The sequence below is a fragment of the Carcharhinus amblyrhynchos genome, unplaced genomic scaffold, assembly GCF_965287045.1.
Source record: "Carcharhinus amblyrhynchos unplaced genomic scaffold, sCarAmb.v2.hapA scaffold_764, whole genome shotgun sequence".
NCBI lineage: Eukaryota > Metazoa > Chordata > Chondrichthyes > Carcharhiniformes > Carcharhinidae > Carcharhinus > Carcharhinus amblyrhynchos.
The window spans coordinates 13,501-38,167 of NW_027650504.1; the positions used below are offsets into that span (position 1 = coordinate 13,501).

The 24,667-nt window shown below is 56.5% G+C and overlaps 2 protein-coding genes across 5 annotated transcripts; one reads left to right on the plus strand and one right to left on the minus strand.

Annotated features, from left to right (window-relative positions):
• Positions 1-6,407: 6,407 nt before the first annotated feature.
• On the plus strand, positions 6,408-17,313 carry mettl25b (methyltransferase like 25B). 4 transcript variants are annotated; one of them, XM_080184504.1, is made up of 8 exons: positions 6,408-6,748; positions 8,154-8,269; positions 9,100-9,319; positions 10,847-10,909; positions 12,071-12,214; positions 12,751-13,331; positions 14,396-14,580; positions 16,963-17,313. In XM_080184504.1, the coding sequence occupies exons 1-8, from the start codon at positions 6,638-6,640 to the stop codon at positions 16,980-16,982; spliced, it is 1,440 nt and encodes a 479-aa protein (XP_080040630.1). In that variant the 5' UTR covers positions 6,408-6,637; the 3' UTR covers positions 16,983-17,313. The 4 variants fall into 4 exon arrangements, with proteins under 4 accessions (XP_080040630.1, XP_080040628.1, XP_080040629.1 ...); XM_080184502.1 differs by lacking the exon at positions 16,963-17,313 and adding an exon at positions 14,966-15,608; XM_080184503.1 differs by lacking the exon at positions 16,963-17,313 and adding an exon at positions 15,015-15,608.
• Positions 17,314-19,967: 2,654 nt separating this feature from the next.
• On the minus strand, positions 19,968-24,667 carry mrpl24 (mitochondrial ribosomal protein L24). Its single transcript, XM_080184507.1, has 6 exons — positions 24,618-24,667; positions 24,013-24,202; positions 22,273-22,368; positions 20,866-20,969; positions 20,621-20,751; positions 19,968-20,234 (listed from the first exon to the last, which is right to left on the minus strand). Exons 1-6 carry the CDS (start codon positions 24,644-24,646, stop codon positions 20,098-20,100), a joined length of 687 nt encoding a protein of 228 aa, XP_080040633.1. The 5' UTR covers positions 24,647-24,667; the 3' UTR covers positions 19,968-20,097.

The following is a 24,667-nucleotide window of genomic DNA, read 5'->3' on the forward strand; positions in this document are numbered from 1 at the left end:
TGCTCGCCTGGTGGGAACCCCTGCCCCCTTGGTGGGACCCCTTGCCCCCCTGGTGGGACCCCTTGCCCCCCTGGTGGGACCCCTTGCCCCCCTGGTGGGACCCATTGCTCGCCTGGTGGGAACCCCTGCCCCCTTGGTGGGACCCCTTGCCCCCCTGGTGGGACCCCTTGCCCCCCTGGTGGGACCCTCTGCCCCCCTGGTGGGACCCCTTGCCCCCCTGGTGGGACCCCTTGCCCCCTGGCAGCCCGTTGCTGAAGCAGAGGGGCCCCTGGCTGGGAGGGCCCGTGGGGTGTGGGCGCCCCTCCTGCGCCGGGGCGCCCGCCATTTTCTTCTTGAGGTAGGCCTTCCGCTGCAGGCGGGCACGTCGCAGGAGGAAGCGCTGTCGGTGGAGGCTGATTTTGGCGGGCTTCTGCTCTGCCACGGGGGCGAACTCCAAGTTCAGCTCGATGGTGGACATGGCTCTCGACGGGGCACCAGCTTGCCGAGCTCGGCCTCCCCTCCCACACCCCCACCGTGACCTCGCGACGCCCAGCTGTCAGATGCCAGCGGCAGCCATCGGGACACCCTGTAATCGAAACAAAACATGGGACGGTCAGAACTCGAGAGAGAGAGACAGATCGCAACCTTCAAGAAAGACTGGGAGGGCGGGGGGGACGGGACACATGAGGTTACAAAGGTAGGAAGGGGGAGTGCTGGGGGGGGGGGTGGCTACAGAGATAGGGAGGGGGTATAGGGACTGGAGGAGGTTACAGAGATAGGGAGGGGAGTGTAGGGGGCTGGAGGAGGTTACAGAGATAGGGAGGAGGGTGTAGGGGCTGGAAGGGGTTACAGAGATAGGGAGGGGGGTGTAGGGTGCTGGAGGAGGTTAGGGAGATAGGGAGGGAGGTGTAGGGGGCTGGAAGGGGTTACAGAGATAGGGAGGGGGGTGTAGGGTGCTGGAGGGGGTTACAGAGATAGGGAGGGGAGTGTAGAGGGCTGGAGGAGGTTACAGAGATAGGGAGGGGGTGTAGGGCGTTACAGAGATAGGGAGGGGGTGTAGGGACTGTAGGGGGTTACAGAGATAGGGAGGGGATGTAATGGATAGAGGAGGTAAAACTCAAAGGGTGTTCACAGAAAGAAGATAAGAATGCAGGACTCGCTCCCACAGGGGGAGTGGGGGAGAATGCGGGACTCGCTCCCACAGGGAGACTGGGGGAGAATGCAGGACTCGCTCCCACAGGGGGAGTGGGGGATAACGTGGGACTCGCTCCCACAGGGGGGAGTGGGGGGAGAATGCAGGACTCGGTCCCACAGGGAGACTGGGGGAGAATGCAGGACTCGGTCCCACAGGGAGACTGGGGGAGAATGCAGGACTCGCTCCCACAGGGGGAGTGGGGGATAACGTGGGACTCGCTCCCACAGGGGGGAGTGGGGGAGAATGCAGGACTCGGTCCCACAGGGGGGAGTGGGGGGAGAATGCAGGACTCGCTCCCACAGGGGGAGTGGGGAGAATGCAGGACTCGCTCCCACAGGGGGGAGAACGTGGGACTCGCTCCCACGTCGGGGAGTGGGGGAGAATGCAGGACTCGGTCCAATTTCCACATCCAAATGCCAATTCTTTCAATCCCCCCAGACAGGTGAGGCAAAAGTGCCATTGGTTTCCTCATCAAGGGGGAGGCTGCGCGCTCACATAGCGGATGCCATTCGGAGTAGGGTTTACCAACATGTAAAAGTAGGTAAACGACCTAAGCGGAACCCCGGGTTACTCAGAAAGGTCATCATGTTCAGGGACAGGACAGACTTGACACCGTGTCCCAGGCAGTGAGTAGGAGACTATCTGACACTTCAGCCCACTGCGACAAGTCACTTGTAATTGTGACTTCCCGGTGTCCAAGGGTGCAATTAAAACATCGATATCAGTAACCTTGTGAAATGATGTATATTTTTCTAACGACTGAGGGATAAATGTCAGCCCAAGAACTGGGGACCCTCCCACAGCACGGCGCTCCCTCAGCACCCACCCTCCCGCAGTGCAGCGCTCCCTCAGCACCGACCCTCCCGCAGTGCGGCGCTCCCTCAGCACTGACCCTCCCGCAGCGCGGCGCTCCCTCAGCACCCACCCTCCTGCAGTGCGGAGCTCCCTCAGCACCGACCCTCCCCACAGTGCAGCGCTCCCTCAGCACTGACCCTCCAACAGTGCAGCGCTCCCTCAGCACAGATCCTCCCGCAGTGCGGCGCTCCCTCGGCACCCACCCTCCTGCACTGCGGCGCTCCCTCGGCGCCGACCCTCCCACAGTGCGGCGCTCCCTCGGCGCCGACCCTCCCACAGTGCGGTGCTCCCTCGGCACCGACCCTCCCACAGTGCGGCGCTCCCTCGGCACCGACCCTCCCACAGTGCGGCGCTCCCTCGGCACTGACTCTCACACAGTGCGGCGCTCCCTCAGCACCGACCCTCCCACAGTGCGGCACTCCCTCAGCACTGACCCTGCCTCGGCAACGAACCTCCCACGCTGCGGCGCAGCTAGTAATAGAGTCACAGAATATACAGCAGGGAAACAGGCCCTTCATCCTAACCTGTCTGTATCAACCATGTTTTCTAATCTGAACTAGTCCCATTTACCTGTGTGGCCCGTATCCCTCTAAACCTTTCCCATCCATGTACCAGTCCACACGTCTTTTAAATTTTGCAATTATAGCCACCTCTACCTCCCCCTCCAGCAGCTCATTCTACACACGCACCACCCTCGGTGTGGAAAAATTTACCCCTCGAGTCCTCCCTTTCCTCTCTCACCCTTAACCCTCTAGTTTTGGATTTCCCCCTACCCTGGGGGAAAAGACCCCAGCGATTCACCTGATCTACGCCCCTCATGATTTTGTAGATCTCTGTAAGGTCACCCCCTCATCCTCCTACGCTCCAGCGCAAGAAAGTCCCAGCCTATCCATAAAATTTGAGCCTCTCACTGTCCAGACGGCTATTGAACAAGAGTGGGCATCACACATACAGTGGCTATTGTACCGGGGAAGGCATCAGAAACAGTGGCTATTGAACCAAGTGGGGCGTCACACACACAGTGGTTATTGAACCGAGTATGGTCTCTCACACACACACAGTGGCTATTGAACCACGAAAGGCAACACATACATTTGCTATTGTACCAAGAGTGGTCTCACACACAGAGTGGCTATTGATCCAGGTGTGACATCTCATACACAGTGGCTATTGCAATAGGAAAGGCATCAAATACACTGGCTATTGAACCAGGAGGGGTGCCACACACACAGCGGCTATTGAACCAGGAGGCTCGTTATAAACAGTGGATATTAACCCAAAAAGGGCATTGCATACAATGACTATTGAACCAGGAAAGACATCACACGCACTGTGGCTATTGAACCACGTGTGGCCTCACACACACACAGTGGCTATTGAACCACGTGTGGCCTCTCACACACACACACACACACACACACACACACAGTGGCTATTGAACCACGTGTGTCCTCACACAAACACACACAGTGGCTATTGAACCACGTGTGTCCTCACACAAACACACACACTGGCTATTGAACCACGTGTGGCCTCACACACACACAGTGGCTATTGAACCACGTGTGGCCTCACTCACACACACACACAGTGGCTATTGAACAACGAGGGGCATCACACATAGTGGCTATTGAACAACGTGTCGCCTCACACAAACACACACAGTGGCTATTGAACCACGTATGGCCTCACACACACTGGCTATTGAACCACATGTGGCCTCACACACACACAGTGGCTATTGAACCACGTGTGGCCTCACTCACACACACACACACACAGTGGCTATTGATCAACGAGGGGCATCACACATAGTGGCTATTGAACCACGTGTGGCCTCACACAAACACACATAGTGGCTATTGAACCACGAGGGGCATCACACACGGTGGCTGTTGAATCACGAAGGTCATCACCCCTCCCCTGGCTATTGGGCTCTGGGAGGCCTCATGTTGAGGCTCAGGGACGGTGTTTTCCTCCCCATTCCCCAAGATCTCCACACCCCGCTCTCACCCGGTGTCGCGGATCCGGCGTCCAGGCCTTAGCACGCCACCGACAGCTTCCGGAGTCAGTGGGCGGGCCAGGGGAGAGGTTCCGGTGGGCGGTCAAAGTGCGGCGGAGAACGTCCATTGGCTTCGGGGGCTGTCCATCAGGGAACTCATCCGGTGATTGGGTGGCCGTGCTGTCCATCAGAGTGACGGTCGACCAGCCGCAGATAGAGGGGGGCGGGGCCTCCTGCGGGGGAACAAAATCCGCCTCCCCCGAGAAGGACGGTGGTTGATTGGTGAATGAGGCTGTCATTCAGAATGGTCTGGCTCTCATTGGCTGAAAAGAGTGTCTGTCACAAAGAGGGAGAGGTGGGATGTCCGCTCCAAAGGCAATTCCCGCCACTTCACTGAACGCAGTCGCCGAATGGTTGGAAACGATGCCAATCAGTAAATGAAGGCGCTGATTGGAGTAGCGCGGCCGTCAGTCAGAGGGACCGTTCGCCAATCGGAGATAGGCGGAGGCGGGGACGTTCGCTCCAAGGCATATCCCACCACGGAGGCCACATTGCGGCCTCCAAATGGCCAGCCGACCTTGTCACTCAGAAGATCTTGGCGCTGGATGGATGGAGAGGATGTCAGTCAGAAGGAGCAACCGCCAGTCGCAGAGAGGAAGAGGAGGGACGTCCGGTCCAAAGTAAATCCCGCCTCTACACGGAGGATAGCCATCCGCAAGACTGGACAGCCATTGGGTAGAGTGGCTGTCAGTTAGAGGGAGCAGGGCCAATCAAAGAGAGATAGAGGCGGGACGTCCGCTCCAAACTCAATTCCCGCCTCTTCACAGAATGCGGACGTCGATTGGTCCGAAGGGATGACAATCTTCAAAACCGTTGTCCATTGGGTAGAGCGGCTGTCAGTCAGAAGGAGCCATGGCCAATGGTAGAGAGAGGGAGGTGGGACGTCCGCTCCAACGCACAAAGCCCGCCTTTGCACAATAGAGCGGCTGCCGATTGGGTGTCATTCAGGGAAACTGTATGCTAATTGGCTGGTGCGGCTGCCAGTCACAGGGAGTAGCTGCCAGTCAGAGAGTGGGGAGGCGGGGCTTCTGGTTCTGGGCAGAGCGGCGCGCGGAAAAACCGTTACTGACCCTCCCGCAGTGCGGCGCTCCCTCAGCACCGACCCTCCCCACAGTGCGGCGCTCCCTCGGCACCGACCCTCCCACAGTGCGGCGCTCCCTCGGCACCGACCCTCCCACAGTGCGGCGCTCCCTCGGCACCGACCCTCCCCACAGTGCGGCGCTCCCTCGGCGCCGACCCTCCCGCAGTGCGGCGCTCCCTCGGCACCGACCCTCCCCACAGTGCGGCGCTCCCTCAGCACCGACCCTCCCGCAGTGCGGCGCTCCCTCGGCACCGACCCTCCCCACAGTGCGGCGCTCCCTCAGCACCGACCCTCCCGCAGTGCGGCGCTCCCTCGGCGCCGACCCTCCCGCAGTGCGGTGCTCCCTCGGCGCCGACCCTCCCGCAGTGCGGCGCTCCCTCGGCGCCGACCCTCCCGCAGTGCGGCGCTCCCTCGGCGCCGACCCTCCCACAGTGCGGCGCTCCCTCGGCACTGACCCACAGTGCGCCACTTCCTCTGGCGCTCATCTTCTGACAGCACGGTCCTTCCTCTGGCGCTCCCCCTCCAGCAGACTGTCACTTCATATGGGAATCGCACTCAATAGCGCGCCGCCTCGTCTGGCACTCCACCTCTTAACAGCGCACCACTTCCCCTGGCACTGCACCACCAACAGCGTGCCACTTCCTCTGGCACTCACGCTCCCACAGCGCGCCGCTTCCTCTGGCGATCGCACTCCCACAGCGCGCCGCTTCCTCTGGCGATCGCACTCCCACAGCGCGCCGCTTCCTCTGGCGATCGCACTCCCACAGCGCGCCACTTCCTCTGGCGATCGCACTCCCACAGCGCGCCGCTTCCTCTGGCGATCGCACCCCAACAGCGCGCCACTTCCTCTGGCGATCGCACTCCCACAGCGCGCCGCTTCCTCTGGCGATCGCGCTCCCACAGCGCGCCGCTTCCTCTGGCGATCGCGCTCCCACAGCGCGCCGCTTCCTCTGGCGATCGCGCTCCCACAGCGCGCCGCTTCCTCTGGCGATCGCGCTCCCACAGCGCGCCGCTTCCTCTGGCGATCGCACTCCAAGAGCGCGCCGCTTCCTCTGGCGATCGCACTCCCACAGCGCGCCGCTTCCTCTGGCGATCGCACTCCCACAGCGTGCCGCTTCCTCTGGCGATCGCACTCCCACAGCGTGCCGCTTCCTCTGGTGCTCACCGTTCCACAGCGCGCTGCTTCCTCTGGCAGTCGCATTCCAATAGCGCTCCCCCTCCCACAGTGTGCCACTTTCTCTGACAATCGCACGCCGTTAGCGCGCCAACTCCTCTGGCGCTCCCCCTCCATCCCCCACGCCGCTTCCTCTGATACTCCACCACTAACAGCGCACCGCTTACTCTGGCGCACACTCTCCCACAGTGCGCTCTTCCTCTGGCAATCGCACTCCGACAGCGTGCTTCCTTTTCTGGCGCTCCCCCTCCCACAGCGCACCACTTCCTCCGGTGTCTGCTGGAACCAGCAATGGTGTTGCCTGAGCACCATCGGCTGCTCTTGGAGCAGCAGAAACAGCGAGCAGTGGACATCATACGCCTGCTATCCACCTACTCACACATCCTGGACACCTACGTGATCGTAAGTTGGCCTCCGAGGTGCTGATTGCTGAAAATGATCTCTTTATACAAAAGCAAAAACACCACAGGTTCTTTATTAATGCATAAGAAACTACAAAGGATCGTGAACGAAGCCCAGTCCACACACGCAAACCAGCCTCTCATTTACAACTTTCCTTCAATGAGAAGACAAATACCATACACAATACACCCAGATGCAGTCTTGCCAGTTTCCTTTGCTGCAAGGTGAGCGCCAGAGGAAGCGCCATGCTGTCTCAGGATGAGTGCCAGAGGAAGCGCCGTGCTGTCTCAGGGTGAGCGCCAGAGGAAGTGTCGCACTATCGCAGGGTGAGCGCCAGAGGAAGTGTCGCACTATCGCAGGGGTGAGCACCAGAAGAAGTGTCGCGCTGTCTCAGGGTGAGCGCCAGAGGAAGCGTCGCGCTGTCTCAGGGTGAGTGCCAGAGGAAGTGTCACGCTGTCTCAGGGTGAGCGCCAGAGGAAGTGTCGCGCTGTCTCGGTGAGCGCCAGAGGAAGTGTTGCGCTGTCTCAGGGTGAGCGCCAGAGGAAGTGTCGCGCTGTCTCAGGGTGAGTGCCAGAGGAAGCGCCGCGCTGTCTCAGGGTGAGTGCCAGAGGAAGCGTCGCAGTGTCTCGGTGAGCACCAGAGGAAGCGTCGCAGTGTCTCAGGGTGAGCGCCAGAGGAAGCGTCGCAGTGTCGCAGGGTGAGCACCAGAGGAAGTGTCGCACTGTCTCAGGGTGAGTGCCAGAGGAAGTGCTGCGCTGTCTCATGGTGAGCGCCAAAGGAAGTGGCGTACTGTCAGAGTGAGCGCCAGAGGAAGCGTCGCAGTGTCGCAGGGTGAGTGCCAGAGGAAGTGCTGCGCTGTCTCATGGTGAGCGCCAACAGAAGTGGCGTACTGTCAGAGTGAGCGCCAGAGGAAGCGGCGCGCTGTCAGAGGGTGAGCACCAGAGGAGGCCGGGTCATTGAGTTTCTTTAAGACAGAGATAGATAGGTTCTTGATTAATAAGGGAATCAGGGGTTATTGGGAAAAGGCAGGAGAATGGGGGATGAAAAAAATATTAGCCATGATTGAATGGCAGAGCAGACTTGATGGGCCGAGTGGCCTAATTCTGCTCCTATGCCTTGTGGTCTAAATATCATTTTCATTTCCATCTCCACTCGACGCATCTGTTGCTGTGTCGCAGTAACATACATTTTTATGTTGCTGGAGAAAGAGACTACCTGTCGAAGCTTTTGCTCTTGCACTTATCAGGACAGAGGCAAGAATACCAAATTTCAAAGGGAGCAACAACTTGCACTGCACGAGAAAATTGTTGGGAAGACCTCCCCTTGATTGGTCGAGGCATTTTGCCATGGAAATGGTGTTCCTCCTTTTCATCCTGTCTCACTTCCTCCCATTCTGTTTTCCTAGGAATTCTTCAGTGAAAACTTGTGGGAGAAGGTACCACCATCCTGGCAGGCGACACTGTCCAACCTGACCGCCCCACAGATGTCAACACTGCTGCTGGAACGGGGACCTTGTGTGGGGTAAGACATCACCTCAGACAAGGAACTAAAGACAACAACAACTTGCATTTATATAGCATCTTTGACACAGCATTTCGAGGGAATGTAATCAAAATCTGTTTGCTGCAGTACATTGTTTAAATAGACTCTGTAGACCGTCTGCTGTGTAAATAGACTCTGTAGACTGCCTGCCGTGTAAATAGACTCTGTAGACTGTCTGCCGTGTAAATAGACTCTGTAGACTGTCTGCCGTGTAAATAGACTCTGTAGACTGTCTGCCGTGTAAATAGACTCTGTAGACTGCCTGCCGTGTAAATAGACTCTGTAGACTGCCTGCCGTGTAAATAGACTCTGTAGACTGTCTGCCGTGTAAATAGACTCTGTAGACTGTCTGCCGTGTAAATAGACTCTGTAGACTGTCTGCCGTGTAAATAGACTCTGTAGACTGTCTGCCGTGTAAATAGACTCTGTAGACTGTCTGCCGTGTAAATAGACTCTGTAGACTGCCTGCCGTGTAAATAGACTCTGTAGACTGTCTGCCGTGTAAATAGACTCTGTAGACCGTCTGCTGTGTAAATAGACTCTGTAGACTGTCTGCCGTGTAAATAGACTCTGTAGACTGTCTGCCGTGTAGATAGACTCTGTAGACTGCCTGCCGTGTAAATAGACTCTGTAGTAACCACCATAATGGAGAGATTAAGCTGGAAACTGTCCAGAGTTTGTTATAGCAGCCTCTGGTTTCAGTGAATTGGGTGAGGGTACAGGGGCTCGATCTTGGCCAGTGCCCCTGGGAGTGGGAAGGTATGGAGACGGGAATCCACTGACTCTTTCCTCTCTCATCTCTTCCTCAGGCGCGATTCAGTGTGGCCGCTCTCGCTGCTGGCCTACCGGGCCTCTGCCCAAGCGCTGTCCTTCCCACGGCAGCCCCGGGGCGGCTCGCCCCCTCCTCCGGGAGGGGGCAACAGGCCGCAGGAATTCCAGGCCAACCACAGCCAGAGCTCGAGGCTGAGTCACCACTTCAGGAGGCACGTCAAACCCAAAAAGCAGCACGAGATCCGGAGGCTGGGCGCGGTAAGGGGGCGGGGGTAACGGCCTGTGCAGCAGCAGAGAGCGTGGGAGGTGCTGTGGGGATTAACGGGAGGGGCAAGGGTAAATCACCAGTGGTGCCAGGGGACAGGCAGATGTGGTGGAATTCTTTCCTGTAAAGGCTGGGTCGTTGGGCATGTTCGAGACAGATTTTTAATTCGTAAAGGAATCGAGGGGTGGCACTGCAGCCTCACGGCACCAGGGAGCTGGGTTCGATTCCCGGCTCAGGTCACTGTCTGCGCACAGTCTGCACGTTCTCCCTCCCCCCATGTCTGCATGGGTTTCCTCCGGGTGCTCCGGTTTCCTCCCACAGTCCAAAGACGTGCGGGTTAGGTGGACTGGCCGTGCTGAATTCTCCCTCAGTGTAACCCGAACAGGAGTGTGGCTACTAGGGGAGTTTCACAGTAACTTCGTTGCATTGTTAATGTAAGCCTACTTGTGACACTAATAAATAAACTTTAACTTTCAACTTTAAGGCGGGAAAGTGGAGTTGAGGTTTATTACATCAGATCAGACCAGACCTATTTGATTTGATTTATTATTGTCACGTGTATTGGGATACAGTGAAAAGTATTGTTTCTTGCGTGCTATACAGACAAAGCATACCGTTCATAGAGAAGGAAAGGAGAGGGTGCAGAATGTAGTGTTACAATCACAGCGAGGGTGTAGAGAAAGATCAACTTAATGTGAGATAGGTCCATTCAAAAGTCTTGACAGCAGTGGGGAAGATGCTTGAGTCGGTTGGTACGTGTCGTCAGCAAACTGGAAACTCGAATTGGAGGGGAATTTGGCCGCACAGTCTGAGGTGTATAAGGAGTGTAGTGAGGGGGCTGAGAACACAGCCTTGTGGGGCACCGGTGTTGAGGATGATCGTGGGGGAGGTGTTGTTGCCTATCCTTACTGATTGTCGTCTGTGGGTTCGGGATCCTGCGGCAGAGGAAGGAGCAGCGACCCAGACCACGGAGTTTGGAGATGAGTTTCGTGGGAATAATGGTTGGTGTTGAAAACGGAGCTGTAAGCAAAGAATAGAAGCCTGACATGGGTGTCCTTGTTATCGAGGTGTTCCAGAGTGGAGAGCAGGGCCAGGGAGATGGAATTCTTTCCTGCAGAGGGCTGTAGAGGCTGGGTCATTAAGTACATTCAAGGCAGATTTTTAATCAGGAGAGGAATCGAGGGGATAAGGCAGGGAAGTGGAGTTGAGGATTGTGTCAGATCAGCCATCGAATGGCACGTCAGAGGTGTGTCCACGATGGAATATTTTGTCCAGTTCTAGGCCTGAGCTTCAGAAGGGATGTCAAGGCCTTAGAAGGGACTACTTTGGGATGTTTCCCCAGAACATGAGGGTTGTCAGTTAACATGGAGAAAGAGAGAGAAAGAGAAAATGAAAAGTTAGCCTGGTGGATACAGTGCAGTTTGTATTATGGGACTGACCGACACACCAAATGGAAACGGGGCTGTGAGTCAGGTAATGGACAGCAAGTTCTGAGGTAGTCTCTCTCTGTTCTCCACCAGGTGGTGAAGAAACTGTGTGAGGCCACTGGGTGCAAGCATGTGGTGGACATCGGATCCGGCCAGGTACAGTAACACACAAACTGACCGTCCGCACTCTGGGCTCGGCCTCAGTGTCACGTTTATCCCCAGTGTCCCCTCTGCCTCATCACAGAGACTGCCTCTTTGCAGCTCTGTAACCTCACCCCACTCTTTCTCAGCTCATTGACTGCTGAAGACCTCATCTGGGCCTTTCTTACATCTAATGTTGACTATTCTAACACATTCCAGGCTGCTTTCCCACGTTCTGCCCTCCGGAAACCCAGGGCATGGGGGGGTGGGGGGGATCCAAAGGTCTTTTGCCCTCTGCCTGTTGTGGACATTTTACAAGATGTTTCTCTAGAGTTGTTTGTGAAGAGTGTGGGTTTCTCTTGGGGGTGGGGGCGGTGGGGGGGTGGTGGTGGGGGTCCGTGGTTTCTCTGGGGGGGGGGTGGGGGTCCATGGTTTCTCGGGGGGTGGGTGTCCCTGGTTTCTCTGGGGGTGGGAGCCCATGGAGGTCTGTAGCTTTGAATGAAGGTTCGGGTGGGGTTGGAGATATCACAACCCTCCATGTGAGGGAGTTTCTCCTCACCTCAGTGTGAAATGGTCGCCCCTGTATCCTGAGACTGTGCCCCAGAGTTCCTGAGGGGTGGGGGGTGGGAGCAGTGAGTGGCAAATACTTCCTCAGCACCTCCCCTTGTCAACTCTTCTTGGAGTTCTCCGCAGAGATGCCAGCCTACCTCTCCATTCATCATCCCTCAGGAGTGACTCCAGCCATTGGTGAGAACCTCCCTGGTCGAATAGCCAGTGTGTGAGCTAGGCACGGCGGTATGGTGGGTTAGCGCTGCTGCCTCACTGCGTTAGGGACCCGGGTTCGATTCCTGCCTCGGGTCACTGTCTGTGTGGAGTCTGCACTTCTCCTCGTGTCTGTGTGGGTTTCCTCCGAGTGCTCCGGTTTCCTCCCACAGTTAGAAAGGTGTACAGGTTAGGGGGATTGGCCGTGCTAAATTCTCCCTCAGCATACCCAAACAGGTGCCATAGTGTGACGACTAGAGGATTTTCACAATAACTTCATGGCGGTGTTAATGTAAGCTGACTTGTGACATTGATAAATAAACTCTATCTCAGAACCGAGAGTGAATATCGAATCCCTCTGTCCGACCCGTCACTCTCTTTCTTCCCTCCTCCTCCCCTGCCTCTTCCCTCCAGGGCCACCTGTCTCGCTACCTTGCCTTTAGACACGGGCTGTCCCTCACTGGGGTGGAGGCGGAAGGGGCGCTGGTTACCAGGGCCAAGCACTACGACAGGGAGCTGCTACTGAGCCTACACAAAGAGGCAGCAAGGAGCTCGAAGGTGAGAAAGCCCTGCATTGGTGTGAGCACTGTGTTTGGGGAGGGAGGGGGAGGCTCTGGGATGGGTGGTGGAGGGGCTTTGATTGGGTGGGGGGAAGGGGGAAAGAGTAGGGGAGAAAGTAGGGGGGAGGAGAATGGTGGGGGGAAGGGGAAGGAGGAGGGTGGAGGGGAGGAGGGTGGGGGGGGAAGAGGAGAGTAGGGAAGTGGGGAGGAAGGGGAGAGAGTAGAGTGGGAGGAGGTGGGGGAGAGAGGAGTGGGGGGGAGAGAGGAGAGTAGGGGGGTGGGGGGGCAGTGGGGCAGAGAGTATGGGGGAAGGGGGAGAGAGTGGGGGGAGAGGGAGAAGGGAGTAAAGTTGGTGGGACGTGGGGGGAGAGTTGGGCAAGTGGGGGAGAGAGTGTGTGGGGGTGAAGGGGGTAGAGTAGGGGGGGGGTGAGGAGGGGGAGAGTGGGAATGGGGAGGAAGCAGAGAGTCTGGGGGTAGGCTGTGGGTGGGTAACCCTCACCCTGGCAGGATTGTGACCCTGTGCTTTGTGTGCAGAGCGACAGCGACAGAGGGAGCCTGAGCGCTGGGTCTGCCCGCGTCCCCCTCCCCCGTCACCAGCTGGGACGGGTGGACCCCAGGGCGCCCTGGGAAGATTTCCTTCAGCTGCTGGAGTCGGAGGATAGCCCCGAGAAGCAGGGAGAGGGGGGCTGCTGGAGGCTGGGAGTCCCCCTGGTGCTGACGGGGCTTCACGCCTGTGGGGACCTGGGCCCTGCGGCACTGCGTCACTTCACCCACTGCCCCAGCGTGGTGGGACTGACTGCCGTCTCCTGCTGCTACATGAAGGCCAGCACCCCGGAGGAGCCTGCGGCCCCGGTTCAGCAAGGGGACTCGGAGTGCGGATACCCCATGAGCACCTGGGTGAGGGGTCTCCCAGGACACAAGCTACCCTACAAGCTCCGGGAGCTGGCCTGCCACGCCATCGAGGACTACGCTGGGCGGCTGAAGCGGGAGGACGCTGGACTGCGGGTACACTGCTACAGGGCAGCGCTGGAGACCATCATCCGTCAGCTCAACCCCTCCCTCAGGAGGCCTGGAGTCCAAACCCCCAAGAACACCCACCTCCTCCCCTTTGAAGGGTAAGAAACCTGCTCCTAACAGCAAGGAACTCACCCCGTTCACTCACAGATAGAGAGACAAGAGGGGGAGGGAGAGACAGGAAAGAGGGAGGGAGAGTAAAATGGGGAGAGAGAAGGGGAGGGAGGTGGGAGAGGGGGGAGGTGGAGAGAGAAATGGGGAGGGGGGGAGAGACAGGAAAGGGGGAGGGAGGGGGGAGAGAGGTGGGAGAGAGGGGTGGAGACAGGAGAGAGAAATGGGGAGAGGGCAGAGAGAGGGGGTGCAGAGAGAGAAATGAGGAGGCGGGGAGAGGGAGACAGGAAAGGGGGAGGAGAAAGAGAGAGATGGAGGGAGAGAGAGAGAGGGGGGGAAAGGAGAGACGGGGAGGAAAGGGACATGAGAGAATAGGAAGGGGGAAGAGAGAGAGTGGGAGGGAGGAGAGAGAGGAGAAAGGTTTAGGGAGGGAGTCTCAGAGTGAGGGGGGAGAGAGAGAGAGGAGGAGAGACAGGGAGGGAGGGGAGGTTTAAAGTTTATTTGTTAGTCACAAGTAAGGCTTACATTCACACTGCAATGAAATTACTGTGAAATTCTCCTGTGGAGGTGGAGAGAGGGGGAAGGAAGGAGAGAGAGAGTGGGGGGAGAGAGAAATGGGGCAGAAGTGGGAAGGGGGTGAAAGAAAGATGGGGAGGGGGGGTCAGGATGGGAAAGAGGTTTAGGAAGGGAATTGCAGAGTGTTCAGTCTGGGGGAGCTGCAGTGTCTGTGCTGAACCTACACAGGATAGCAGCGTCTGAGAGCTTTCAGACCTCACTGGAGGGGAAGGTGAGAACTGGCCAGGGCAGGAAATCTCTCCTGGCGGAGTTGGGGGGGGGGGGGGGCGGTAGGAAACCTGTCTAGGTGGTTGTGGGGGGGAATAAGCTTACCCATCAAGGACAGGCCAGACTGGGACTCCCACCCTCTGCTCGCCCACTTTCCCAGTGAGTGGCAGCGCGGGTGGTGAAGGTGGGGGGCAGCGTGGGGAGAGGAGATCGAGGGTCGGAGGGCAGAGACACTAACACCCACCCTCTCCCGGCCTCTCTCTTTCCTCAGCTACGCCCGGGCCGGCCTGCAGAAGCTGGGGATGGACCCCGGGGCCCGCTGGGACGCTGGCCGGGTGCAGTCGATGCTGGCCCAGGAACGGAGGGTAGTGGCGTATTTCTGTCTCAGCCTGATGCTGGCACCGGCCATCGAATCTCTCATCCTCCTCGACAGAGTCATCTACCTCAAGGAGCAGAGTAAGGAGCGAGGGGGGTGGGGGGGAGAATGAGAGCGGGGGGTGCGGTGGGGGGGAGAATGAGGGTGGGGTGGGGGGAGAGAATGAGAGCGGGGGTGGGGTGGTGGGGGGAGAGAATGTGACGGGGGGGGGAGAATGGGAATGAGGGAGGGGGAGAATGAGACGGGTGGGGCAAGCCGTCGATATAAGACGGTCACCAGTAAATCCAGTTGGAAATTCAGGAGCATTGCAACGCTTAGAGCACAGCAGGCCATTCAGCCCACTGTGTCCATGCTAGCTCTCTCCAGGAGCCACTTGTCCAGTCCCATTCTCCCACCGAGACAGTATAGTTCCAGCCGCTCCCTGCTGAACCTGCTAATTCTGTGGCTATTGAACTCTCTCTGCAGGCTTTCCCTGTGAACTCATCCCCCTGTTCGACCCCACTTTCTCCCCCAGGAACTTTGTGCTGGTGGCTGCAAAGGCCAGGGATCGAACAGGGGAGCCTCTGGCCCAGGAGAGGGTGGATCATAAGGGGACCATAATGTGCCGGCCTCCATGTGAAGGACAAACTCCGAACTGTGTCAGCGAACGATGAGGACACTCCCAAACTCTGAGACTGCAACTGTACTGTAAATCCTCGCCGTGACCGACTGTGGATCGAGAACCCGCTCTCTCTCTTTCTCTGTTCCTGAACTGTAAATCCTCTCTGTGACAGACTGTGCATCGAGAACCCGCTCTCTGTTCCTGAACTGTAAATCCTCTCTGTGACAGACTGCGCATCAAGAACCTGCTCTCTGTTCCTGAACTGTAAATCCTCTCTGTGACAGACTGCGCATCGAGAACCCACTCTCTCTCTGTTCCTGAACTGTAAATCCTCTCTGTGACAGACTGCGCATCGAGAACCCGCTCTCTCTCTGTTCCTGAACTGTAAATCCTCTCTGTGACAGACTGCGCATCGAGAACCCGCTCTCTCTCTGTTCCTGAACTGTAAATCCTCTCTGTGACAGACTGCGCATCGAGAACCCGTTCTCTCTCTGTTCCTGAACTGTAAATCCTCTCTGTGACAGACTGCGCATCGAGAACCCGTTCTCTCTCTGTTCCTGAACTGTAAATCCTCTCTGTGACAGACTGCGCATCGAGAACCCGCTCTCTCTCTGTTCCTGAACTGTAAATCCTCTCTGACAGACTGCGCATCGAGAACCCGCTCTCTCTCTGTTCCTGAACTGTAAATCCTCTCTGTGACAGACTGCGCATCGAGAACCCGTTCTCTCTCTGTTCCTGAACTGTAAATCCTCTCTGTGACAGACTGCGCATCGAGAACCCGCTCTCTCTCTGTTCCTGAACTGTAAATCCTCTCTGTGACAGACTGCGCATCGAGAACCCGCTCTCTCTCTGTTCCTGAACTGTAAATCCTCTCTGTGACAGACTGCGCATCGAGAACCCGCTCTCTGTTCCTGAACTGTAAATCCTCACCGTGACAGACTGCGCATCGAGAACCCACTCTCTGTTCCTGAACTGTAAATCCTCACCGTGACAGACTGCGCATCGAGAACCCACTCTCTGTTCCTGAACTGTAAATCCTCTCTGTGACAGACTGCGCATCGAGAACCCGCTCTCTCTCTGTTCCTGAACTGTAAATCCTCTCTGTGACAGACTGCGCATCGAGAACCCGCTCTCTGTTCCTGAACTGTAAATCCTCACCGTGACAGACTGTGCATCGAGAACCCACTCTCTCTCCATACACTGAAAACAAAGTCCGCAGTCAAATCACCAAGCAAATCCCTTCCATGGTAGAATTGGGTGATGCTCAGAGCTCCTCCCTCCAAGAGCTAAGGCGTGTGTTTGTGTGTGTGGGTATGAGAGAGTTTACAGCGTGAATCCATCAGACTGAACAGCTCCCTGTAGTGTTACAGAGAGAGAGACAAAGGGGACATTTTCTATCTGTGGTGTGTGCACTTGAGGGATTTGAGACTCCAGTTAACACTCAGCCCGGGGGAATGAGGGACTGTGGTCCACTGAGGGACATCATTCCCGTATGGAAGGTGGTCCATCGCGGATGTAGTGCCCGATCGATGAGTGGCGGCTCTTTCCACCAGCTGGCACAGGCACACGGCGTCTGCCCAAGGTTGACCACTCCACTGGGATCTCCCATCTGCCACCCGCTCACTCTCCTCGTACCCTCCTGCGCACCTCCGGACGCTCCGACCAGCAGTGAACATATCCTCTGTGTTGGCACAGTGGGTTAGCACTGCTGCCTCACGGCGTCAGGGACCTGGGTTCGATTCCCGCTCAGGTCACTGTCTGTGCGGAGTCTGCACATTCTCCCCGTGTCTGCATTGGTGAGCGATGTCAGTTCTCTTCTGAGTAAACAGTCCTCCGTCGTGCCTCCTTTCTCTTCACACAGTCACTCAACCCATCCATTGACTCTGTCTACACTTCCCGTTGCCTCGGGAAAAGCAGCCGGCATCATCAAGGACCCCCCCACGCACCCCGGACATTCTCTCTTCCACCTTCTTCCGTTGGGAAAAAGATACAGAAGTCTGAGGTCACGTACCAACCGACTCAAGAACAGCTTCTTCCCTGCTGCTGTCAGACTTTTGAATGGACCTACCTCGCATTAAGTTGATCTTTCTCGCTGTGACTGTAACACTACATTCTGCACTCTCTCCTTTCCTTCTCTGAATGGTATGTTTTGTCTGTATAGCGAGCGAGAAACAAAACTTTTCACTGTATCCCAGTACATGGGACAATAATAAATCAGATCCTGAACTGTGGGAATCTGCATGTTCTCCCCGTGTCTGTGTGGGTTTCCTCCCAGTCCGAAAGGCGTGCTGGTTAGGGTGTGGATTGGCCTTGCTAAATTCTCCCTCAGTGTACCCAAACAGGAGTGTGGTGACTAGGGGATTTTCACAGTAACTTCACTGCACTGTTAATGTAAGCCGAATTGTGACACTAATAAACTAAGCTAGATGGAAATGTGGATTAGTGAACAGAGCAGCCACGATCTTACAGAATGGCGGAGCAGGTCCAAGGGACCGAATGGCGGCCTCCTGTTCCTATTTCGTTCAAGCGTGTGGTGAAGGGATGAGGGGGAGGAAGGAAGAAAGGTTTTAAAGTTTATTTATTAGTGTCACAAGTAACTGACATTAACACTGCAATGAAGTTACTGTGAAAATCCACAGGTTGCCACACTCTGGCACCTGTTCGGGTACTCTGAGGGAGAATTTAGCATGGTCAATCCCCCTAACCAATCGTCGTTCAGACTGCAGGAGGAAAGCAGAGTTTGACAGGATTACGGGGTGGAGAGGGGCGGGGGAGGAGATAGAGGTGGAGGTGGCAGAAGGGGGGTGGGGGGGGAAGGTGGTCAGCACAGTGGGTTAGCACTGCTGCCTCTCAGCGCCAGGGACCTGGGTTCGATTCCCAGCTTGGGTCACTGTCTGTGTGGAGTCTGCACGTTCTCCCCGTGTCTGCGTGGGTTTCCTCCGGATGCTCCAGTTTCCTCCCACAGTCCAAAGACGTGCTGGTTAGGGTGGATCGGCCGTGCTAAATTCTCCCTCAGTGTAACCTGAACAGGCGCTGGAGTGTGGCGACTAGGGGATTTTCACAGTAATTTCATCGCATTGTAAATGTAAGCCTACTTGGAGTCACAAGAGGTTTACAACATCGAACAGGCCCTTCGGCCCAACTTGTCCATGTGGCCCTTTTTTTAAAACCCCTAAGCTAATCCCAATTGCCCACGTTTGCCCCATATCCCTCTAGACCCATCTTACCCATGTAACTGTCTAAATGTTTTTTAAAAGACAAAATTGTACCCGTCTCTACTACTACCTCTGGCAGCTCGTTCCAGACACTCACCACCCTCTATGTGAAAACATTGCCGCTCTGGACCCTTTTGTACCTCTCCCCTTGAACCTTTGCCCTCTAGTTTTAGACTCCCCTACCTTTGGGAAAAAGATATTGACTATCTAGCTGATCTATGCCCCTCATTATTTTATAGACCTCTATAAGATCACCCCTCAGCTTCCTACACTCCAGAGAAAAAAGTCCCAGTCTATCCAGCCTCTCCTTATAACTCAAACCATCAAGTCCCAGTAGCATCCTAGTAAATCTTTTCTGCACTTTTTCTAGTTTAATAATATCCTTTCTATAATAGGGTGACCAGAACTGTACACAGTTCTTGTGACACTAATAAATAAACTTTAAACTCCAAGCCTGATTATCCTGACTTTGCAGGTGGGGGAGCAGTGCCTGTCTCTTTAAAACAGGACAGCAGGAGTGAGTCACATCACTTGAGGGACCAATAAGTGACAGCAATCACACCAGAGTGGTGTCCTCTCTCTCTTGGGCAGAATCTTCTAGAAGCCATGTAGTGAATGATTTTAAGGCAAGGACAGATAGATTTTTGAACAGTAAAGGAATTAAGGGGAGTGGGCGGGTAAGTGGATCTGAGTCCATGAAAAGATCAGCCATGATCTTATTGAATGACGGAGCAGGCTCGAGGGGTCAGATGGCCGACTCCTGCTCCTAATTCTATGTTCCAAAAAACAGTCTGAAACTTGCCCCAAAATACCACAAGGTAACAGGAAACCTGCCGGTCTGGCGCCCACAGAACGCATCGATCTCCCGTTCAACTCACGACAGAGCTTAAAGACCAGTGTACAAGGATGGCTAGGCAGAGCGGGACACAGTGATTATATCACTGGATTGGTAAGCAGAGGCCCAGACTAACGAGGAGACGCCGGTTCTAATCCCACATCCCGGGGCAGCTGGTGGGAATTTAAGTTCCACGAATACAATCTGGGACTGACAACGAGTCTCTAACGGCAACCGTGACAACTATCCTCGCTTGTCATAAAAAATAAACCCATCTGGTTCACTTGTGTTTCTAAGTTTATTTATTAGTGTTACAAATAGGTTTACATTAACAGCGCAATGAAGTTACTGTGAAAATTCCCCCAGTCACCACACTCCAGCGTCTGTTTGGGTACACAGAGAGAGAATTTAGCATGGCCAATCCACCCAACCTGCAAATCTTTCACAGTGTGGGAGGAAACCCACGCAGACACGGGGAGAACATGCAGACTCCGCACAGACCCAAGCTGGGAATCGCCAACCCACTGTGCCAACCCAAGATACCTCAGATGGGTCCTGGGGATTTACAGGGTTAAATTCCGAGCACAGAGTTACACACAGACACACCACTTGTATTCCCGGGACTATGGAGAGAGAGAGAGAGAGGGAGCAGCAAAGGGTTCAGAGACAGCACGGGGTTGGAGGCGGGTGCGGGCAAACCACTCTGATCCCACGGGACAGCAAACTTGAGAGGCAAAAGACAGAGTTACAGACTGAAGTGGTCTGCTTGCTGTGAGGCACCAGATTAAACCGACATCAACTGGAACAAAGCCTTAATCCTTTTCTAAACAAAAACTTTATTAATATTGTGTCAAATCAGGTGAGAGATGTGTTTCAAAGGCTGTACCAGCTATCCCCACGTGACAGGACTCAGGACCCATTCCTCAGTCTGGGAACGGGATTGAGTTTAGTACCAGTACGATGGCCGAGGACGGCTGCTTTCCGTTATCCCCATTTTCTCCATCACATCTTCCTCAAAGGTCTTCAGAGCAGGTGTGTACGAGCACTCCAGCGCGTCCTCAACGCTGGTATCTTTGGGCCCATCTGAAATTAACCACAACAAGGGGGTTAGATAGAGAGTAAAGCTCTCTCTACACTGTCCCCCATCAAACACTCCCAGGACAGGTACAGCACGGGGTTAGATACAGAGTAAAGCTCCCTCTACACTGTCCCCCCATCAAACACTCCCAGGACAGGTACAGCACGGGGTTAGATACAGAGTAAAGCTCCCTCTACACTGTCCCCCCATCAAACACTCCCAGGATAGGTACAGCACGGGGTTAGATACAGAGTAAAGCTCCCTCTACACTGTCCCCCCATCAAACACTCCCAGGACAGGTACAGCACGGGGTTAGATACAGAGTAAAGCTCCCTCTACACTGTCCCACCATCAAACACTCCCAGGACAGGATGAGATGGGAGCAACTTGCCTTTCCACTGTTCGGGGATAATCCCATCCTTCCTTTGGAACACCGGCTTGGGGATTATCCGGCCGGAGCGAGGGGACACTCGGACTTTCTCTCCCTCCTCTGTGTATTTCCAGTCGACAGCAGTAGGCTTCCTGTGAGAGAGAGAGGGGGAGGGTGGAATGAGGGAGGCAGCCATTGACACAGGACGGTGATTGTGAGACCCCCCACACCCCACGGTAGGACAGCGAGGCTGGACAATGACTTACCGATCGCTGGGGTCCACCAGTGCCACGTCCTTTAACAGCAGCGGGGCCTCGCTGGCAATATACGTCCCCCTCTCCCCTGCCACCTTCCCAATGTAGCGGTAATGCTGCAAAGAAAGAGGTTCAGACAGGTGTGAAAGAGTTAACAACTGGGCAGAACGATTCTCTTCCGCTCCCGCAGTGCGGCGCTCCCTCAGTATTGACCCTCCCGCAGTACGGCGCTCCCTCAGCACCAACCCTCCCGCAGTGCGGCGCTCCCTCAGTACTGACCCTCCCACAGTGCGGCGCTCCCTCAGCACCGACCCTCCCACAGTGCGGCGCTCCCTCAGCATCGACCCTCCCACAGTGCGGCGCTCCCTCGGCACCGACCTTCCCACAGTGCGGCTCTCCCTCAGCACCGACCCTCCCACAGTACGGCGCTCCCTCGGCATCGACCCTCCCACAGTGCGGCGCTCCCTCAGCACCGACCTTCCCACAGTGCGGCTCTCCCTCAGCACCGACCCTCCCACAGTGCAGCGCTCCCTCGGCATCGACCCTCCCACAGTGCGGCGCTCCCTCAGCACCGACTCTCCCACAGTGCGGCGCTCCCTCGGCACCGACCCTCCCACAGTGCGGCGCTCCCTCAGCACCGACCCTCCCACAGTGCGGCGCTCCCTCAGCACCGACTCTCCCACAGTGCGGCGCTCCCTCAGCACCGACTCTCCCACAGTGCGGCGCTCCCTCAGCTCCGACCCTCCCACAGTACGGCGCTTCCTCAGCACCGACCCTCCCACAGTGCGGCGCTCCCTCAGCACCGACCCTCCCACAGTACAGCGCTCCCTCAGCACCGACCCTCCCACAGTGCGGCGCTCCCTCAGCACCGACCCTCCCACAGTACGGCGCTCCCTCAGCACCGACCCTTCCCACAGTGCGGCGCTCCCTCAGCACTGACCCTTCTCACAGTGCGGCGCTCCCTCGGCACCGACCCTCCCACAGTGCGGCGCTCCCTTAGCACTGACCCTCCCACAGTGCGGCGCTCCCTCAGCACCGACCCTCCCGCAGTGCGGCGCTCCCTCGGCACTGAGCTTCCCACAGTACGGCGCTCCCTCAGCACCGACCCTCCCACAGTGCGGTGCTTCCTCAGCACTCACCCTCCCGCAGTGCGGTGCTCCCTCGGCGCCGACCCTCCCGCAGTGCAAAGGCACACTGGGATCCTTGGGAAGAGAAGGACTGATACTTGGGGGCTCTGCTGATCTGTACGTGTGCCCCTTACAAAGGAAAGCATGCCAGCAGAGCGAGTACCTCTGTCTAAAAGGATTCCCACCCTGGGAACCTCAGCACACCCTGTGCCAACTCAGGAGACTGGTCTGCCCCCAGCACCCGTCTCTCAGACCTCACCCAACGTTGGATTGGGACTTTCTCCCCACTCACCGTGTTCAGTCCCTCCAGGATCACCCAGTTCCGAGCTCGAATCACCTGGGAGACTTTCCCCTGCTTCCCTGCGTCTCGTCCCTTAAGGATCTCCACCTGGTCAGGATGAGAAGAGAATCACAGAGTCCATACAGTACAGAGGAAGGCCATTCAGCCCATTGAGCTTGCACTGACCACACTCAACCCAATTCAACTCAATTTAGCATGGCCAATCCACCCTAACCTGCACATCTTTGGACACCAAGGGGCAATTTAGCATGGCCAATCCCCCTAACCTGCACATCTTTGGACACTAAAGGGACAACTTAGCATGGCCAAACCACCTAACCTGTACGTCTCTCGGGCCACGGGGGGAAACCCACGCAAACATGGGGAGAACATGCAAACCCCGCACAGACAGTGATCCTAGCCGGGAATCGAACCCGGGTCCCTGGCGCTGTGAGACAGCCGTGCTAACCCACTGTGCCACCCACAGTGCAGGGAACACAAGTCATCAGAGTGGTCCCAGGCCACCCTGCCTCGCTCCTCTCCGCCCGCTGCCTCACTCACCGGGCCCCCAGGGGCAGCCTGATCCAGGGGAAGGCCGGGCTGCTGGAATGGAAGGTGGGGGACATTTCCTGATGACAACCCACTGACAGCAAAGCTAATGGAGGCCAATCAGCCCATCGTTCCTGTCCCAGCGCTTTCCGAGAACGGCCCAATTCGCCACCAATCCCTCGATCCCCATATCCCAGTGGTGGTGGAAAGTTCCGACTAAATCTTCTCACGTTCAGGCAGCGCCTTCCAGATCCCAACTTGCTGCGTTTCCATCAGAATTCTCCCCCCCACCTCCGGTTCCTTTCCCTATTCTCTTTAACCCGTGTCCCCTCTGGTGACCCCCATCTTGATGAAGGGGCTATACAAATGCAGGATTTTGTTGTAAACATCTACCAGTCAGTCTGGATCCTCGCACAAATCTCGTCAGCCCACCGTCGCAGCCGGTGAGAAGCCAGTCAGACACATCACTCTGCCGCTTTCGACAAGAGCAGATATTCTCCTCCTTGTGAACCCGCCTGTGCGCGCATCTGTGTGTGTCAATGTGCATGTGACTGTGCACACATTTGCCTGTAGGTGTGTGCCTGTGCACATCTTGTGGGCATGTCTGTGTGCACGTTTGCATCTGCATCCGTGTGCATGTCTGCACGTGTGTCTATGCCTGTGTGCTTGTCCGTGTCAGAGTGCCTGCATATGTGTACATGTATCTGTGTGCACATGGCTTTGCGTGTCTGGCTGTACATGGGTGTGCGTGTGTCTGTGCGCACGTTAATGTTTGTGTCTGCGTCTGTACGCATACATGTGTGCATTTGTGTCTGTGCATGTGCCTGTCTGTATGCATGTCAGTGTGCATGTGCCTGTCTGTATGCATGTCAGTGTGCATGTGCCTGTCTGTTCATGCCTGTACACGAGTGCTTGCATCTGTGTGCGTATATAGGTGTGTGCATATGTTTGTATCTGCATCTGTGCACGTATGTGTACTTGTGTGTCTGTGCACATGCAACTGTGCACAAGTCCATCTGTACATGTGCCTGACTGTTCACGCCTGTGTGTGTGCTTATATCTGTGCGTGTACATATGTGTGCACGTGTGTCTGTGCATGTGCAATCTGTGTGCATGCCTATGTTCACATGCCAGTGTGCGTGTGCCTGTCTGTTCACATCTCTACATGCGTGTGGCCGTGCATCCCACCCCCGTCACACTCACCGTGTCACCCCGGAAGATGGTCCAGTCCTCTGGGGCGATGGGTTCCACAAACACTTTCCTGCGCTGGCGGCCAGGAGGGTTCTGCCTCTGGGCCGCCAGGGTCCAGGGCCGGTTGGTGCCATAACGATAGCCGCGAGGTAACCGGGTCGCTGCTGCCAGCAGGGCTCCGAGCCTCATGGTGCGTCCAGGGCTGCGGGGGGACAGAGAGAGAGACAGCAATGAGTAACACTGGACCCTCCTGCATTACACCCACAGCGCAAACTGTGACCTAGAGACAGGCCATTCAGCCTCTCTTTTGCCTGCTATATTGGGACATGAGGCCATTCAGCCCCTCTATTGCCAACTGTACAGGGACAGGAGGCTATTCAGCCCCTCTAGAGCCTGCTGTACAGGAGGAGGCCATTCAGCCCTTCTAGAGCCAGCTACACAGGGACAGGAGACCATTCAGCCCTTCTAGAGCCAGCTACACAGGGACAGGAGACCATTCAGCCCTTCTAGAGCCAGCTACACAGGGACAGGAGACCAATCAGCCCCTGTACAGACTGCTGTACATGAGGAGGCCATTCAGCCCACTCTGGCGGCCCCTCTCCCAGACCCGCTCTCACCGTGGAGCAGCCCGGGGGCCACTGCGCATGTGCTCGCCGGCTCGCAGCGC